This window comes from Hemitrygon akajei, chromosome 13 (assembly GCF_048418815.1).
Source record: "Hemitrygon akajei chromosome 13, sHemAka1.3, whole genome shotgun sequence".
Taxonomy (NCBI): Eukaryota; Metazoa; Chordata; class Chondrichthyes; order Myliobatiformes; family Dasyatidae; genus Hemitrygon; species Hemitrygon akajei.
The window spans coordinates 64604907-64625002 of record NC_133136.1 but is presented as its reverse complement, the minus strand read 5'-3'; the positions used below and the strand labels follow the sequence as shown (position 1 = coordinate 64625002).

The 20096-nt window shown below is 38.3% G+C and overlaps 1 protein-coding gene across 1 annotated transcript in view; it reads left to right on the top strand.

The window, feature by feature from the left end:
• lias (lipoic acid synthetase) overlaps positions 1-18700 on the top strand; it is a 29851-nt gene extending 11151 nt beyond the window's left edge. The window contains exons 4-11 of the mRNA XM_073064818.1: positions 822-899; positions 3834-3990; positions 5130-5187; positions 5574-5702; positions 7350-7495; positions 10083-10153; positions 11405-11516; positions 15410-18700. Of these exons, the coding sequence (XP_072920919.1) occupies positions 822-899; positions 3834-3990; positions 5130-5187; positions 5574-5702; positions 7350-7495; positions 10083-10153; positions 11405-11516; positions 15410-15462 (804 nt within the window). The 3' untranslated portion in view covers positions 15463-18700. The remainder of the gene's footprint in view (positions 1-821; positions 900-3833; positions 3991-5129; positions 5188-5573; positions 5703-7349; positions 7496-10082; positions 10154-11404; positions 11517-15409) is intronic.
• The last annotated feature ends 1396 nt before the right edge of the window (positions 18701-20096 follow it).

The following is a 20096-nucleotide window of genomic DNA, read 5'->3' as shown; positions in this document are numbered from 1 at the left end:
GTGCTTCATCACTCTTTTTGGTGCTATCTGTTGATCCTTAAATCTGTTTGTTTCTAAGCAACTTTAAGTTGAAGAACATTTATATGGTGCCTTTTACTGACTTGAGATGTCCTAAAATATTTTGTACTTAGTGATGTATTTCTTGAAATGTAATTACTCTTGTAACTCAACCATTCATTCAAAATCATTGGCTTAGAAAATTGAGTACTAGACACCAGCATAAACTATCTTGGAGAAACAACTTGGAACAAACAAATAATGGATGCAAGGAAATGATTAAACCAAGGTGTTTTATCAATGGGCACTCAATCTCAAAGATACTTGAAATCAAACATTGTTTCCCAAATCCTTCAATATTTTCGATTTGCATGCAATGCAGTCACAATAATCATAAAAACAGTGTTCTCCACACCAGAAAATCCTCTATAGCTGCACCAAATATGAGGGGTCCAGTAAAAACTTAAAGATCTGCTCCAGTCGTCCCGTGAGAAGGCCTTGTTTTGGCAAATTTTATAACCAGCATAATTTTGTTTGCTCCATGATTGTAACACTTTTGTTTTGATTATTTTTTGAATAGTATAAATATCTTTACCTGGGCTTTTACTTTCAACAGTCTTTTATTGTAGTAACATACTTTTGTCTGTTTCAAGTGAATTGTCACTGACTACACCTAACTAATGATTGAGCTCTTCTCACTGGTATTCAGTTTCAAAGTCATTGCAGTTTTTGATACAAATGTAAGCAATTTGAGTGATTCAATAGTTCCTTGGTGTGTGATCCTTATACACTGTACTCGTTTTAAATCAGCTTCCTGCTTTCAGGTATGTGAAGAAGCAAGATGTCCAAATATTGGAGAATGCTGGGGAGGAGAAAAAGGCACAGCTACAGCCACTATAATGGTGAGATGCAGTAACCTAGTTAAAAAAAAAAAGTGATTTCAAAATAAATTTAAATTATTGTTTCTCCTTCCCTTTTCCAGTGACATTAGAACCATACAAACCTCTATCAAGACAAAACACAAAATGCTGGAGGCACTCAGCAGATCAGGCAGCATCTATGGAAATGAATAAATAGTTGATGTTCGCTAGGACCCTTCATCAGGACTGGAACGGAAGGGGGAAGATGCCAGAATAAGAAGGGGGGGGTAGGAAGACAAGGTAGAAGGTGAAGCTGGTTGGGGAGGGGATGAAGTAAGAAGCTTGGAGGTGGTGGGTGCAAAAGGTAAAGGTCTGGAGAAGGAGGAATCTGATAGGAGGATAGAGTGGACCATGGGACAAAGGGAAGGAGGAGGAGCACAAGGGGGAGGAGAAGATAGGTGAGGAAAATAGGTAAGAGACCACTGTGAGGAATAGAAGAAGAGGGAGGGGAAAGTTACCAGAAGTTAGAGAAATTTACCTTCATGTCATCAGATCAGAGGCTACTCAGACAGAATGTGAGGTGATGCTCCTCCAACTTGAGAATGGTCTCATTGAGGCAGAAGAGGAGGTCATGGACCATCATGTCATCTATCAAGACACCTTGTTTGCACTTAATTCTGCTTAATAAATTTTTGAGAAGAGCGTAATTTCTTTGTTCAGATCCCTATTCCACTGTGAACATTTCCTGTAAATGACTTCACATCTCCTTAGGCATAATTGCAACATTATCTATTGAAGCCAAAACACTCCCCAGTAGCTGGAAGAGTGTTGTCTGTCATATATGTCTGTCCCCTTAAAAGAGTGTTGTCAATATTGTGGCTCTGACTGCTGGTAGTTGTGTAAGATCAGAGTAGTGGGTGGTGACACAGACAACATAGGCAATTCCTAGACTTGCTTATTTGGGAGTCTTTTGCTCCACCACTTTACCTTCAGATGGGGGTATAAACGTGATTTACACAGCTAACAATGAAATAGTGAAAAAAGGCTTTCTAAAAAAATTATGAATTGATGCCTTATACATCTCCCTATATTTTTCTTATTTTTAAATAAGCTTCCAACAGACTTATGTGCTAATTTCAGCAATTTTTTTTCTAATCGCTGGCCTTTAATTTGAAGCTTCTCTACAGAGGCTCCTACTGGTTAAAAGTTGGAGAATTTTTATGTTAAAATTTTTTATCTTACCACCTTTTCTAGTTGCGTCATCCCTTTAATAATATATAATCAGATCTGTTCATTTGGAGCTAATAGTTTTGTGTTAAGCATTTTATTACCTCATCCATGTGATTCTGAACTAGTGAGGTATTCTTTAGTGTGACAGTAACATAGCTGAATCTGATCCTGCCTGCCTCTAAGATCTTCATCAATCACACAAACTCCAATGGGATTGAGCAGCTGGTTTCTGTCCTGCAGTGCCAATTTTGCCATCATCCAGGCATCCCACTTTTGTCCTGGCTGAGATAAATAAAATGACTAGGCAGATTGGATATTATTGCTCTTACCCTTTCAAAGTTCAAAGTAAATTTTGTTATCAAAGTACATATATGTTGCTATATACAACCCTGAGATTCAACTTCTTATGAGCATATTCAGCAAATCTGTAGAATAGTAACTACAACAGGATCAATGAAGACAACAAACTCTGCAAATGCAAATATAAATAAATAGCAATAATTAACAAGAACATGAGATAAAGAGTCCTTAAAGTGAGATCATTGGTTGTAGGAACATTACAGTGATGGGGTAAGTGAGTGTAGTTATCTGCTTCTGTTCAGGAGCCTGATGGTTGAGGAGTAGTAACTGTTCTTGAACCTGGTGGTGTGTGAGCTGAGGCTTTTGAACCTTCCACCTGATGGCAGCATCGAGAAGAGAGCATGGCTTGGGTGGTGAGGATCTCTGACGATGGATGCTGCTTTTCTATGACAGTGTTTCATGTAGATGTGCTCAGTAGTTGGGAGGGCTTTACCTGTGATGTACTGGGCCGAATCCACTAACTTTTGTAGGATTTTCTGTTCAAAGACATTGGTGTTTCCATACCAGGCCATGATGCAGCCAGTTAATATACTCTCCACTACACATATATAGAAGTTTGTCAGTGTTTTAGATGTCACGCCGAATCTCCACAAACTCCTAAGGAAGTAGAGGTGCTCCCAAGCTTTCTTCACAATTGCACTTGCATGTTGGGTCCAGGACAGGTCCTCTGAAATAGTAACACCCAGGAATTTGAAACTGTTCACCTTCTCCACCTCTGATCCTCCGATGAGGACTGGCTTATGGACCTCTGGTATCCCTTTCCTTAAGTCTACAATCAGTTGCTTCATTTTGCTGACATTGAGAGAGAGGTGGTTTTTGTTATACCACTCAGCCAAATTTTCATTCTTTCTCCTATATGCTGAATCACCACCACCTTTGATTTGCCCCGTGACTGTGGTGTTATCAGCAAACTTGAATATGGCATTGGAGCTGTGCTTAGCCACACAGTCATAGGTGTAAAAAGAGTAGAGCAGAGGACTAGGCATACAGCCCTGTAGTGCACCTGTGTTGATGGATATCTTGGAGGAGATGTTGCCAATCCAATCTGGGGTCTACAAGTGAGAAATCCTTTGAACCTTTAGCAGAGCTTAATTTTATGCCTAGTTTACATTAAATCTCTCGATGTTATTGAAAAATGGGTGAATGTCCGGTGTTAATTTGGAGCCATATACAGAGTTTAGGTCTTTTGAGGTATAATATGAATCCATTTAACATATTTAGCTACCTGAGTTAGATATTTATCTATCTCAGTTCATAGGGATTTGTTATTAAATATACTTCTAATATTTTATTTGGGATGCATTTCAAAGCATTGAAGGAGTACACTTGACATTGATAAATAAAAGTTCCAAGTTAACAGTTTTGTCCATCATTTTCCCCTTTTAGTTAATGGGCGATACCTGCACAAGAGGCTGCAGGTTCTGTTCTGTGAAAACCAGTCGAAAGCCTCCACCTTTAGATCCGGATGAGCCTATCAACACAGCAAATGCAATAGCAGAGTGGGGTCTTGATTATGTTGTGCTGACTTCTGTTGACAGAGATGGTAAGTTGCCTTGAAAATGATCGATAATTATTCACTTGTTTATTCATTATGAGGAATTTGGAATAGATATTATTTTGACGTTACATGTTGTTACTGATTGTAGATTGTGGACAAAAAAGTCTCAGCTGAGGCCCCAAATAAAATTTATGCATTTGTAGCTTTGGAAGATGGCCAACTCCTCCTATTTCTTACGTTCCTATGTCCGATCCCAGATTTATCATTACTAACATATCTCGTGGGTTTTCTTTTTGTGGCAGCAGTACAGTGCAATACATAAACTTAGTACAGTACAGTCAGCCCTCCTTATCCATGGGGGATTGGTTCCGGGACCCCTCGCAGATACCAAAAAACATGGATGCTCAAGTCTCTTATTTAACCTGTCCCAGTGCGGTGGTCTTTAGGACCCAGTGGAACCCCGGACTTTATTTAACATGTCTCAGTGCGGTGGACATTAGGACCTGGTGGCGCAGCTCTGAATCCGCAGTGTTTCTGTTCTCAAAAATGATCACGATTGAAAATAAGGTGGAAGTAATAACGCGATCAGAAAGAGGTGAAAGGCCCTGCCCCAATGAAAGCTACAATTATTATTACTAAGCAACGCAGTGGTTTAATTATTGAAATACGCATGTTTCTTAAGTGTTTTATATGCATAGAAAGGTAGAATATGTACTATATACTAAGAAAAACGTTTGACTAACTGACGCTAAATAATACCAGATGTACCTGTTCCGACTTCAAATCCGACTTAAAGACGGATTCAGGAACGGAACTCGTTCATAACCCAGGGACTGCCTGTACTTTCAAGTCATTTCTAAATTACTTATAATACCTAATACAATGTAAATACTATGTAAATAGTTGTTATTCTGTATTGTTTAGGGAATAATGACAAGAAACAATAGTCTGTACATGCTCAAACAACGAGTGCCGGAGAGAGAACTTCCGGGTTTTCCCGATCCACGGTTGGTTGAATCCGCACATGTGGAATCTGCGGATAAGGAGGGCCGACTGTACTGTGTAAAAGTCTTAGGCACCTTAGCTATATATACATAAGACTTTTGTACAACACGTTTTGTTACTGCACTAAGTCAGGTTATGATGTCAGAGCCACCACTGTTACGTGTCCTGTTTTTCCACAGATCTTCCAGATGGTGGAGCGAAACATTTTGCAGCTACAGTATCACAGTTAAAAGAAAGGTGAAGCAGTTTCATTCACTTGTAAGTTATATTACAGTGCAAGTTAACTTCATTTACCTAGTGCAAGAACAGGTGGTTTTAGGGATAAGTTTAGTCAAATTGGATCAGTTTTGGCAAACATTTCATCAGCAAGTTGAAAATCTCTTGATGTTTAACCCTATACTTTTGTGGTCATGTTTCATTTGCAAGTTTGGCAAATTCGCTCACATTCAATAATTATCTTATAGGGCTCCTTTTATTAACAGAGGTAAAGTAGTTTTTTAAAAATTATTTCATTTTTAAGTACTACGGTAATTATTGTTTCTAAATAGGTTTTCTATTGCAGATGTTCATTCTTGTAATTTGTCAGTCATCTGTACAGTGTAATGTTACAAATATTTCTGTAGACATCCCAAGATTATAGTGGAATGCCTGACCCCTGACTTCAGAGGTGACCTAAAAGCTGTGGAAGCAGTTGCAGTTTCAGGACTTGATGTTTACGCACACAATGTGGAGACTGTCAGGGAATTGCAGAGGTATGGATGTTGTGTACTATTTAGTCAAACTGTTTACTGCTACTACCACCTCAGTACAGCCCTCCATCCCCAATGCATTTACTTTCAGTGCATATAATTTTTCTGAAAAACAAGTATATGGAACCACAGCTCTAATCATCTAATCCACAAATATGGTGTTTACATTTATTGATTTCCAATTAACAAGTTAAGGGAAGTGAGAAATATAATTGCGATCATGTGGAAAATGTGATGATGTGAATAGTATTTTTATTCAATTTTTATAATCAAACTAAGAAGAATTCTATTTAAAGGACATTGGTCCAGAAAGATAGCATGTAATTTAAAACAACACACACAAAATGCTGTAGGAACTCAGCACCAGCTAATTTAAAATTCATCATCTCTTTATTTTAAAAAAATTGTTTATAATATTTCTGTTAATTCCTTTGTCTTATTGGTTTCATAAGATATTTTACATAATTTGTGGAATAAAAAGGGAATTTGGGGAAATCCACATGGAAGCAGGAATATTAAATGCCTGAAATAGTTACACCAAAGTAATTATTTGCTTTTAATATATTAACTAAAGTTGGAAATTTAACCAGTGCCATGTGTGGTGATGGCAATAATCATAAATAACACGGGGGAATCAGTGAAAACACAGCAAACAACAGTACTGATGTCACAAGAACTTGAAGCATTAAGTAAAGCATTATAGAAAAGATGGTGAAGCCAAAGATGAGTCTACTCTGAACATCATTGTTGGTCTCATCAAAATGTTACAACCCACAGACATATACTGGTCCCTCATACTCAAGGGAATGCAGACGTGCAAATCTTTGTTTGTATCCTGTTAACCAATGAAACTAGAAATTTTAAAATGACGTCGTTCAGTGAGTAGATGCAGCTTTTGAGAAGACTTCCAGAGTAAACTCCAAGGAAAAAATCCATTCATGGGGAAGGCTCTGGGAGTAAACCGTGAGGAATAATTCAGAGCTGGAGTCCCTAAAGCATTGCTACATTGAGTTCAATGCTGACTGGCAGGAGTTGTTGCCAAACTGTATCAGTCTTTGTTGTTCCTTTGGACTCATCGGCTGAGTGGGTAGGGGGAGCTTTCTGCATGGGCGATTACTTGCGTACTGGCATGTGTATTGACTTCAACAGCTAGGATGCAACTGACACGGACATAAGAAGCAGCTATAATAGATGGAAGTACAATGTTGCATAACATTTTGGGGGATAGCCTTTGAGCTGTGAAAGACGAAGGACATTTTGTTGGTTTTCTACATAAGTCCACGCAAGTATAGCAAGGCTAATGGACTGTTGATTTTTAACACAGTGAGACTGGAATACAAATGTGAGGAAAAAACAATTTTGGAAGCCTTATTCTACATCCAGAGGTGTATTGGATTCATTTTCCATAATTCCCTTCCAAAAATCTGTCTCTATTTACTAAGCACCTGAGTTTTCATGGTCCTCTTGATTAGAGAATCCTGAGGATTCATACCCTCCACCTGAAGAAATTCTTCACATCTGTCCTGATTGGCCAACTCCTTTCTTTGAGACAGCGACCCCTTGTACAGATAATCACAACCAAATAATTATGGATGTCTCTGAGAGAATAGAGGCGAAAGAGGCAAGCCATTGTTCTGTTTATCTCCTTAGGCATGTTCGGGATCCTCGGGCAAATTTTGATCAATCGCTGAATGTATTGAAACATGCCAAGAAAGTGAAATCTGGTCTTCTGTCAAAAACGTCCATAATGTTGGGACTTGGTGAGACAGATGAACAGGTGTATGCTACACTGAAAGGTGAGGACATAATACAAAGCCATTCAAAGTAAGCGTGAGCTGTTCTATTTTAGTACATATCAGTTACTTTAATTTGTTACTATCCAGACAGTTTCAAGAATAGTATACTGTAATTAGTCTCATCACGAAAGATTATTTTTCAGCAATCAGATTATTTTGTTTAAGATCACAATCATTCCTTTCATAAAAACAGGAAATGCTGGTTAGACAGCATTTCTGGAAAGAAAAGTAGAATTGTTGCCTCAAATTGACAGCCCTTTGTCAGATCCTGCTGAGTGTTTCCAGCATTTTTGGTTTTTGGTCAGATTTTTAGCATCTGCAGAACTTTGAATTTCATGAATTATTTCTATCAGGTTTTTAACTTAAACAATTCATGCTAATTAGAAATTGTACAAACCATCCCATATGTTAATTTATTTGCATGTTATTTTTGGAAGACGGTGCTGGTGTACATCGGCGACTGTCAGCGGGCTGCAGGAATTTGTACCAGTTCTCCCTTTGAGCTACTTTCTCTACAGTCTGCTGCATGAAGCTTTCCTGTTGACAACGGACTACAAAATAACATCAATGATTTGCAGATCTCACCTTTGATGGTTAAATTCGGAGCAGTTAAGCGCGGCGCCTTTAAGGGTCAAGGCCAAGGCCGAAAATGTAGCAGTAGGAGCGGGATTCAGACCAGGCTGAAGCGTAAGGAATGAGGCCTCCACTGCCTACCATCTTGTTAGCGAATGTACAGTCACTTGAAAATAAGATTGACGATCTCACAGCAAGGTTGCTGCATCAGAGGCTGATCTCAATTGTTTGTTGCATTGAGACTTGGTTAACAGCGAACACACTGGACACAGCGTTCCGGCCTGAAGGTTTAATGATTTTCAGGCAACACACGCAAGGAACTCAGCAAGCCAAGCAGCATCTATGGAAAAGAGTTCAGTCGATGTTTCGGCCCAAGACCCTTCATCGGTGTGTAGTGGAAAGTGTGCTGACTGGCTGCATTACAGCCTGGTATAGGGACACCAATGCCTTTGAGCAGAAAATCCTACAGAAGGGAGTGAATTTGGTCTAGTACATCACAGGTAAAAGCCTTCCAACCATTGAGCACATCTCCGTGAAACGTTGCTGTAGAAATGCAGCATCCATCATCAAAGATCCTCAGCACCCAGGCGATACTCTTTTCTCTCTGCTGCCATCAGGTAGAATCGCACCACCAGGTTCAAGAACCATTATTACCCCTTAACCTTCAGGCTCTTGAACAAAAGGCGATAGCTACACTCATTTATGGACTCTGTTATATTATTTCATGCTCGCTGTTTATTGGTATTTATTTATATCTGCATTTGCACAGTTTGTTTACATTTTCTGATGTTTACAGTTACTGTTCTATAGATTTGCTAAGTATGCCCGCAGAAAAGGAATCTCAGGTTTGTATGTGGTGACATTTATGTACTCTTGATATTAAATTGTACTTTGAACTTTGTTAATGCCAAATTTTTAAAGCATCCTTTCATTTCAGTTAATTGTTTTTCATGTTTTTTTAGAGTTCCTAATTACTGAATGTACTGTGTGTTCCTAAAACAATCCTACTTGTCAGTTTTCCACTGATACTAAAATTATCAGAATGTTTGGCTGACATCCATTATTGGTTTTCTGAATTTTTTTCCAAATTAACACTGTGATTGTTATTATCATTGTTTGCATCCCAAGCTCTCTTCCCAGCCTAGATCCTTGCATTTGCCTCATTCCACCACCATAAGGTTGGTCCAACTCTGTTCCTTCCTCATGCGTGCATTTGTTAACTCCTAAATGTCACTATTTCCAATCAAGGAGTATGAGATTGTCCCATGAAAGTGGCACTTAGGTACATCAGGCATGATACCATTGTTGAATTTTACTGAACGGTGGATCTGTAAAGTGCTTGGGACATTTTGCTTTGTAAAAGTATTACTGCAGGTTGTTATTGTTGAATTAAGGTGGTGTCGGTGTACTCATTTCAAAAACATTTACCACATGAGGAAGAGCTCTGTCTCATTTGCAAAACAAACTCTGCCTCTGTTCATTTGTGAGATGCAAATTTGCAGGCAAAATCAAGACTTTGTTGATCTTGGTGAAGCACTGCTTTGATCTGCGGTACCTTTGGTGAAGATAACCTCAACATGATGTTAGAGGGGGCATTCCTGTACTTTGAGTAAACAGTGTTAGAGTTAACAGCATTATTTGCAGGTCAGGATGGCAGGTAATGTGGAGTGGAATTTGGAGGTTTTTATCCTCCATGGTGGTAGAGATTGTGGCTTTTAGAGAAGCGGTCAAATCCTTAAGAAGTTACTACGTTGTACCTTTAGGATGTATTGCAGCCCGATGAATCCTGCTCGATATCATCTAGAACTTTGAGTGCTCTTGGAATTGAATTCATGCTGGCAAATAGAGAGTATTCTACCATTGGTCTTTTAAAAATACGATAATTCAAAACATGAGCATAAAAGGATAATAGTTGTTTTCAACTGTGAACCAGAAGTGCATTGTGTGAGCAATGAAAACTACAACATTTTTGGCCTCTGATACTGAATCCATGGATTATTTGTGTTCCTCACAGAATTACGAGAGGCTAGTGTGGATTGTCTGACATTGGGACAGTACATGCAGCCAACAAGACGGCATCTAAAGGTATATATACTTGTACTGCACGTGTTGAAAAAATTAAATAGTTGGAAGCTTATGTCAATTTTGGAAAATAATTTTCTGCTAATTTGAGACCATTTTGGTGAGCTGGTATAGGCATTCTGCTGTTGTTCCTAATTAACCTGGAGTGTACATACTGAAGAATGTGATTTATGTCGATACTTTGGATTAACAGCAATCTTTTATTGCTGTTAATGTCAAGAACTCCCATGTTTCCCAGCTAAATGTAGAGTTAAACCTACTTTAATTCAGCCTGAGCAATAACCTCCAGTGTCAGAATACAATTCTCTTCTCCCCCCCCCCCCCCCCCTATTTCTTACTTCTTTTGATTGGAGTTCCTGGCAAACTTGGCACAGTTTTTGAAATGTACCTAATAGGTGTTAGTTGAAACAACACACCAATTTCATACCAAGACAGTCAGCGACTAGTCAAAATTTCATTTTATGAGTTTAGATTGGATTTGAACAACAGCTGACAGGAATAAAATGGCACAATTTTTATATTCTTTTTATTTTGTGAACCAAAGTATTTCTGAAGAAATCTTAAAATCTTGAGTGCAATAAGGCACATTCTTTTAATACCTGATAAATATTTTTACATTCTCACTGGTCTACATTTCCATAACTTTGAAACTCATCTTAAGTTGTTCAGGAATGAATTGCTGAAAAACTATTAGTCAGTAATGGACAAATTTCAACCTAAATGTTTCGTGTTTTTAATTTTCTAAATATAGCATTGTGCCATATCTCCAATTTTGTTAATGTAATAAAAAAAAGCTTAAAAAGGGATTTCTGCTTGTTATTTCTGCAAATAGGCAGTTGTTGTTATGACCTCCATTAGCAAGAATAGTTAGAAGTCTGTATTTATTTTCAAACTGATGTGTGTATAATTGTTTCAATAACCAAAAACAGTTGTTTCAGATATCTTCAGATTCTTGATTTGTTGGTTGAGTGTCATTTTTTAGGTACTTACAGTTAGATTCTAATTGCTTACCTTCTCAAAAAAAAAACTAATTCGATACTCTCCAGTACAGACTTAAATTCATAAGTGAATGCTCTGAAAACAAGTACCAGAAGCTTCAGTTTTGGAGCCATTTAAGGTTTCTACTGCTATAATTACCACATTTCAAAGAAACAATTCCAACAGTGAGCCAAACAATTATCATCAATTCATTAATGTTAAACAATGCAGTCTTGTTGATCCTTTCCCATAAACCATTTTGTTCATTTTCATTAGGTGGATGAGTACATAACTCCAGAGAAGTTTAAATACTGGGAAAATGTGGGTAATGAGCTTGGATTCTTATTTACTGCCAGTGGACCCTTGGTACGGTCTTCATATAAAGCAGGTGAGGAGTTAGCCTTGCGAATTTTCTTACAACATTAAAGGCATATAAGACCATAAAATACAGGAGCAGAATTAGGCCATTTGGCCCGTCAGTCTGCTCCATCATTTGATCATAGCTAATTTAATTTTCCTCTGGGCCCTAATCTCCTGCTTTCTCTGTATATCTCTTCATGCCATGGCCAATCAATGATCTATCAACCGCTGCCTTAAATATATATAAATCTTGGCCTCCAGAGCTGTCTGTGGCAAAGAATTCCACAGATACGCCACTCTCAGCTAAAGAAATTCCTCCTTATCTCCGTTCTAAAAGGACGCCCCTCTATTCTGAGGCTGTGTCCTCTGGTCTTAGGCTCTCCCACCACAGGAAGCATCCTCTGCACATCCACTCTATTGAGGCCTTACACTGCTTGATAGGTTGCAATGAGGTCACCCTTCGTTCTTGTGAATTCTAGTGAATACAGGCCCAGAGCCATCAAGCGCTTTTCATATGACAAGCCATTCAATGCTGGAATCGTTTTTGTGAACCTCCTTTGAACCCTCCTCAGTTTCAGCATGGCCTTTCTAAGATCATGGGCCCAAAACTGCGCACAATACTCCAAATAATGCCTCACCAGTGCTTTTTAAAGTCTCAACATTACATCCTTGCTTTTATATTCTAGTCCTCTTGAAATGAATGCTAACATTGCATTTGCCTTCCTCACCATAGACTCAACCTGCAAGATAATCTTTATCAAACCCTGCACATGGACTTCCAAGTCCCTTTGCGGTACAGTTTCTCTCTAGTTTACCCTTTCATTTCTTCTACCAAGTGCATGACAATTCACTTCCCAACATTATATTCCATCTGCCACTTCTTTGCCCATCCTCTTAATCTGTTTGTCCTTCTGTAGCCTATTTCCTCAAAACTACTTGTCCTCCACCTATCTTCATATCATCTGCAAACTTTGCAACAAACCCATCAATTCCATCATCCAAATAATTGACATATAGTGTAAAAAGAATCAGTCCCAACACAGACCCCTGTGGAACACCATTAGTCACTGGCACCAACCAGCAACCTTTATTCCCACTCGTTGCTTCCTACCAATCAGCCACTGCTTTATCCATGCTAGAATCTTTCCTATAATACCATGGGCTTGTAGCTTGTTAAGCAGCTTTATGTGTGGCACCTTTTCAAGGGCCTTCTGAAAATCCAAGTACACAGCATCAACCAGTTCTCCTTTGTCTATCCTGCTTGTTATTTCTTCAAAGAATTCCAACAGATTTGTCAGGTGGGATTTTCCCTAGAGGAAATCATGCTGACTACGGCCTATTTTATCATCTGCCTGCAAATACCCGAGACCTCATCCTTAATAATTGTCTTCAACATCTTCCCATTCATTGAGGTCATGCTAACTGGCCTATAGTTTCCTTTCTTCTGCCTCTTTTCCTTCTTGAAGAGTGGACTGATATTTGCAATTATTTCCAGTCATCCGGAATCATTCCAGAATCTAATGATTCTTGAAAGGTCATTACTAATGCCTCCACAATTTCTTCAGTCACTTCTTTCAGAACACTGGGGTGTACACCATCTGGTCCGGGTGACTTATCCACCTTCAGACCTTTGTTTCCCAATAACTTTCTCTCTAGAAGTGGTAACTTTACATACTTCATGACCCCGACACCTGGAACTTGCACCATACGGCTAGTCTCTTTCACAGTGAAGTCTAATACAAAATACTTAATCAGTTTGTCCTCTGTTTCCTTGTCCCCCATTACTACCTCTCCAGCATCGTTTTCCAGCGGTCTGGTATCCACTCTCATCTCTCTTTTACTCTTTATCTGAAGAAACTTTTGGTATCTTCTTTAATATTATTGGCTAGCTTACTTTCGTATTTCATCTTTACCTTAATTACTTTTTTAGTTTTCTGTGATTTTTTTTTTAAAAAAGCTTCCCAATCCTCTAACTTCCTACTAATGTTTGCTCTATTATATGCCCTCTTAGGCTTTTCTGTCGGCTTTGACTTCTCTTCTTAGTCACGGTTGTGTCAGCTTGCCTTTTTCCTCTTTGGGATGTATATACCCTGTGCCTTCCAAATTGCATCCAGAAATTCCAGCCATTGCTGATCTGCTGTCATCCCTACCAGTGTTCTTTTCCAATCACTTCTGGCCAACTCCTCTCCCATGCCTCTGTAATGCCCTTTGCTCTACTGTAATACTGATACATCTGACTTTAGCTTCTCCTCAAATTTCAGGGTGAATTTGATCGTATTATGATCACTTGCCTCTAAGGTTCTTTTACATTAGCTCTCTAATCAATTCTGGTTCATTGTACAACACCCAATCCAGTGAAGCTGATCCCCTTGTGGGCTCAACCACAAGTTGCTCTAAGAAGCCATCTCGTAGGCATTCTAGAAATTCCCCCTCTTGGAATCCAGCACCAACCTGATTTTGCCAATCTACCTTGGAGTTCCTTTCCGGGGAACGCGCCAAGACGGTAGCGCGATATTAATACGCAGCAGCCTCTCCAGACTCTGGATTGGGGATTGCCAAATGTTATGTGGATTTTCTGGTGGTGTCTGTTTTGTCATATGCTTTTGTGATATCATTCTGGAGGAACATTGTCTCATTTTATAACTGCATTGCATTTGTGGTTTCTAAATGACAATAAACTGAATCTGAATCTGAATATTGAAATCTCCCTCCGCTATTGTAACATTGCCATTTTGGCATGCATTTTCTACCTCCCATGTAATTTGTAGATCTCATCTTTATTGCTGTTTGGGAATCTGTATACAACTCCCATCAGGATCTTTTTACCCTTGCATTTCCTTAGCTCTATCCACAATGGTTCAACACCGTCTGATTGTATGTCACCGCTTTCTAAAGATTTGACATCTAGTCATTACTACTCCCATTCCTCTACTCATTTTACTATAATTTCTTCTCTCTCACTGATCAGCTCCACTCTAATTCTACCATCAAGTAGGTGGCCACTAGTACATCTTTGGAACATGGGAAGAAACAAAAGCAGACAGGTAAACTCATGTAATCGGGGGAGAATGTGAATTCCAGATGGACCGCAGGGATCAAGATTGAGCATAGGTTGCTGGGCCTTTAAGGCAGCAGCACTACCAGTTGTACCACTGTGCTACCTATAGGTTTGCTGATAATACAGAGCTAGGTGGGAAAGTAAAATGTCTGTAAATGGATATCAGCCATAAAAGCAAGCAAGTAACAAAGTTGAAGGTGGCTTAAACCTGAGAGAGTGAAATAATTTACTTTAAGAGCATACAGTTTTTTAATTAGGGGAAATCATTCTCTATGGATGGATCTTGTGTACTGGTTTGAGGCTCAAAATTGATATTTATCTACAGTTAGTAATCTAAAAATCAAATGGTCTTTTAGCGTTTAGTGGGGGTTGGAGTATGAAAGTAATTCAGTCTTATTGGAATTGTTACAAGCCTTTGAGACTGCACCCAGAGAACTGCAGGTTTGTTCTTTAGAGCTGAAGAAAGATACATTTACATTAGAGACATTAGAGATTGATGTTATCCTAGGAAAACTATAGATAAGAATTAAAGTGGTCTTATTGAAATAAAGTTCCATGCAGGTTTAAAGGACTATTTCCTCAGCCTGGAAGTGTCCATTAATAGGGAGAATTGGTTTAGGAAGAGAGATTGGTTATGGAGAACTGATCTGAAGCAAAATTTCTTTAGACAGAGTGTTGTAAATATTTGGAATTCTACCTGTACATGCATCATCTTAAGCATGTGCAGGACTGGGAATGATAGATTTTTGGATAACAGGGTTTGGGTTGGAGGACAGTCACCAGCTATTCTCCAACATCTTCAGCCTCTGTAATGAAAGAAAATATCAGAAATAACTTAATTTATCCTTTTTCTATTTTTTCAGGTGAATATTTCATGAAGAAGCTCCTGAATAAACAAGTAGCTGAGCCAAGTTAGATCACGCTGAAAACTGTTGACTACTTAGCTTTTAGAACTTTATACTTGCAAGAACACTTAATTTACTGTCTTTGAATTGTTTATGGGATTTCGATCTGTGCAAAGTTTGCCCTGAGAAAGAACTGATAAATGGCACTGAACCTATGTTGATATGGTGATCATATGTTGATACATCTGTCAGTTATCTACCATCATGTCAATGCCCTGTGGATCTGCTTCATGTGCAGTTTCTTCTCGGGATGATTTTTTCCCTCACTAAAAAGACTTCATTTAAATTTTGACTGCAATTCAGAAGGTGCATTCCATGAAAACTTCTCTAGACATGGATTTTTTTCAGTTGATTTTGGGACATCGCACAAGAGTTTGTGACATGAATGTGGAGTACAAGTCAGGTATGTCTCTGTGTCCTGGGCAGTAATGAATATTGATTTGTTGGGAGATTTAGCAATTCAGTAAATCATTTATGAGACCAACAATTTCAAAATACAGTTTTCCTGCAACACTGCAGACTGAAGATTTGATCAATACAATGTTGTGGAAAGCACCACAATAAATAATGTATTCCTATCTGAAGTGTTCAGCTATTGTCCTAAATTTGTCTTACTATCTGTATTGTAATTGAACTCCTTTGCCACCATATTACTAAAGGTTGGAATGAATTAGCTGTAAAATACAGAAGTGATGTTTTCATATACTTGAGTCAGGAGGTGTGCACTGTAATCAATTAAATCCTGGATGTGTGCAACATACATGTAAATGAACAATACACATGTATTCAGTAAAACTGAACTGTGTTCAGTAAAACTATGTTAAAGATTTGTACTGTACTTTGTGAAAATGTAAAATTTAGAGAGCAAAGTACAGATACAGGCCCTTTGGCTCAATGAATCCATGGCAGCTGATCCCAATTTCCTGTGTTTGGACCATATTCCTCTAAACCCTTCCCCTTCTTGTACTGCTAGAACCACTTTCCAGGCGATTCCTAAATGATTGTGTTCTATCTGTTTCAACCACTTCTTCTGGCAGCTTGTTCACTATATTCACCAGCCAATTCATGAAGTACTTGCCCTTTGGGGTCCCTTTTAAATCTTTACCCTCCCACCCCCAAGTCTATGCTCCCTAGTATTGGACTTCCCCACCTTGGGCAAGAGATTTATTATCCATGTTGTCTGCTTCGTAATTTTAAACATTTCAAAGGTTACCCCTCGTTCTCCTACATTCCATGAATAAAGACTTAGCCTGGTCAACTTCTCCCTATAACTCAGGCCCTCCAGTCCTGACAACATCAAATCTTCACTGCAGGCTTTCCAGTTTAATCGCATCATTCCTATGATAGGATGACCAAAACTGTACGTACTACTGCAAGAGCAGTGTTACAAATGACTATTATGACTTGCGACCTAACTTCTAAACTCAGTGCCCTGACTGGAAGGCCAGCACGCTAAATGCCTTTTTAACCCTGTCTACCTGTGATGCCACATTCAACAAACTCTGCACTTTTACTCCAAGATCTCTTAGTGTCATTACACTCCCTAATGTTTTACCATTCATAGTCTCAATCCTATGTTGGTTTGACTTTCTAAAATACATCACCTTACTTAACCTGTATTGAAATCCATTTGCCATTCCTTTGCCCACTTCTCTAACTGATCAAGCTGCCCCTTGATCTATAAATACTGTAATAATCTTTACTATCAACAATACTAAAGATCATTATAGATCAAAGGGGATTTTGTTTTGTCATCTGCAAACTTACTGATCAAACCTTGTGTATTTGCATCCAAATCATTTATATAATGAATAAACATCAGAGGTCCCGATACAAGCCAATAATCACCAGCCTCCATTCCAAGAATCAACCTTCAACTAATTAGCCTCTACTTCCTCCCTCCAAGCCAAATTTGAATCTATGTAGCTAGCTCTCTCTGGATTTTATGGGACCTAACCTTCCATACCAGCCTAATGTGCAAGATTTTGAAAGCAATATTAAAGTCTAAATAGACACTACCCTAATTTCATCTACTGGCTTAATGACCTGTAATGAATTTGTGGTTAGAGTGAGGTGTGGAAGTTTTATTGCAAGGTAGAGGTCAATTTTCGAACTTGTTGGCAGGTTTAATGATCACATTTGGGTTGGCCTTACTGAGTGGAAAGCTGTATGTTCAGAAGGAGAGCTGGAGTAAGTGGATGTCAGCAGTTCATGATGAATGGATCTAGAAAGGATGAGAGAGCATAGAGAGGTTTCAGGTGGATCAGAATTTCTGAAGACAAGGGAAAATGTTTACTTTCTGTGGTGAAGACTCCTGGTAAAATACTTAGCGTAAATTTGGTGTATTGAGTTTGCCCGTAAATTCAGAACATGCAGAAGTCACTCCACCTGTCTAAGCGGTTAAATGCCAGCTGTTTCACAATAGCCAACAAGATCCAGTCTGCTAGTTCATAAAGAACTGACACCAAATACATTTACAATCCTTTAGAGAAATGAATGAAGTGCAAGTCATATTCATTAAGTGCACTAGTGTAAGTTGGAAACATAGAAAACCTGCAGCATAATACAGGCCCTTCAGCCCACAATGCTGTGCTGTACTTTAGAAATTACCTAGGGTTGGTTACCCATAGCCCTTTATTTTCTAAGCTCCATGTAACCATAATACAGAATATTACAAACTCATAATTTGGCTGGAGAAGTCTGAACACAGTATCCGAGGTACTAAGGTTCATTTGTTTTCCAAATCAGTTATGATTGATTTTCATAGATACAACTATATCTGAGTCAATAGTTTCAGAATGTGATAATGAAGTCATCAATACTTTTCTCATGTGGAAGGCAATTCTAATCTGAATGGACCTGACTATAAAACACAACAAATTTTTCTCAGCATCCTGACACACAATAATTAATTTTGATTTGATCCCCTTTTCACATTTGATCTTTGACTGCAGTTTTTCAATTACTTTTATGAAATAGTAAGATGATTGGTTCATAATTATATTGATCAAAACAAACAATGGTAGACATTGATCACAAAATTGAAAGTTTATATCAGTCCTAATTTTAAAAAAATATGAATAAGACTGGTGTTGGAGATTCAAAGTTGTTTTATTTGTTACAATGATTTACATGTTGAGCATCTGTAGCCATTCTCCTTCAAGCTAGAGTTAATAAATGAACTTCCCATGCAAATGACAGTCTTCGTGTTAGCAAGAATTAAAACAACTCTATCATTGCATATGAAAATCGTTACTAAGATGTTTTAATGAAGCTTAACGTTACAACCATTTCACAGTCATAAATGTTGATAGAGGTGATAACACTAATTACTGTTACAATGATCTGTTTTTGAACAGTCTCAAATCCATATATCTTGAGTGAATTAATGACACATAATAGAAATTCTTGTACCCTGGGTGCCCATCAGTTGAAGCAGAACTGGTTTCCCAGAATTATTCCATCAATGAGAGAAATGTTACAAAATGTGCTCACATCGGTTGGCTTCATGGCAGGAACTGCCTATCAGGAAATCATGAACTGCAAGCCACGGCTTTATATCTATTTAAAATTACTGCATCATTCCTCTAAATGTGCTCCCGATGAACAAGGTTAAAACACAAAGTGGCTTCATAAGATCACCTCGGTGAAATCTGTCAGCAAATGATACAATTGTTTCAATGGTGTGGTTGGACCTTTAAACCGAATGCTAACCATGGGGATTGGTGATGTTGAAATACTAGTTCCAAATGGCTGAAGTCTCATCACATGTGGAAAATTCTGTATGACTAGTTACTGATGTCAACAAAATATCAATTCCAGTTTTGTACACTCAAATACAAAGTTATGGTTTAAAAGCTGCATTAAAAAAGAGAAAAAGGCTGACTTTTAAACCATTTCTCCATGTTTAGGTGTTTGGAGCATGGCTGTGATGTTTATCTAATGAATCCATTCTTTGTCTTTATCTCACGCCCTATATTGGCCAATTCAGTAAACAGGTTGGTGATTACTGCCATTTAGTCAAACCACAATCAGAGTCTGTGTAGTATTAATTTAGATTTTAGAGATGTCATCACCAGCTTTTCTCCAATTTCTAACTTGAATTCTGAAATCATTTAAAATATCCAAAGTTGTCTTTACATTACGGACAAGATGGCAACTTTAAAGTATATATTACATCCAGGATTTAATAAGATTAAATATCTGTTAACAAAATTAACTACACGTTTAGTGTTTCACAAATGATAGGTTAATTTGGTACTGTGGCATCATATAGGCTGGGAAGCTCCATGTGTGAATCATTTGAATCAGTCCAGGTGAAACAAGAAACTGCAAATGGTGAAACTGAAACAAAAACAGAAGGGCCAGCATCTATGGCAATGTCGCCTGGCCTGCTGACCACCTTCTTCCTGCTTGTTCGATTTAAAACTTAATCTGCTCTCTGATTGTGGTTTAATTTACTGTGTTTCCTTTCCGGGATAACACACATAAAACGCTGGAGGAACCCAGCAGGTCAGGGTGCATCTATGGAAATGAATAAACAATCGGCATTTCGGGCTGAGGCCCTTCTTTAGGACTGGACAGGAAGGGGAAAATGACAGAATTAAGAAGTGGCAGGAGGGAAAGAAGAATAGCTGGAAGTTGG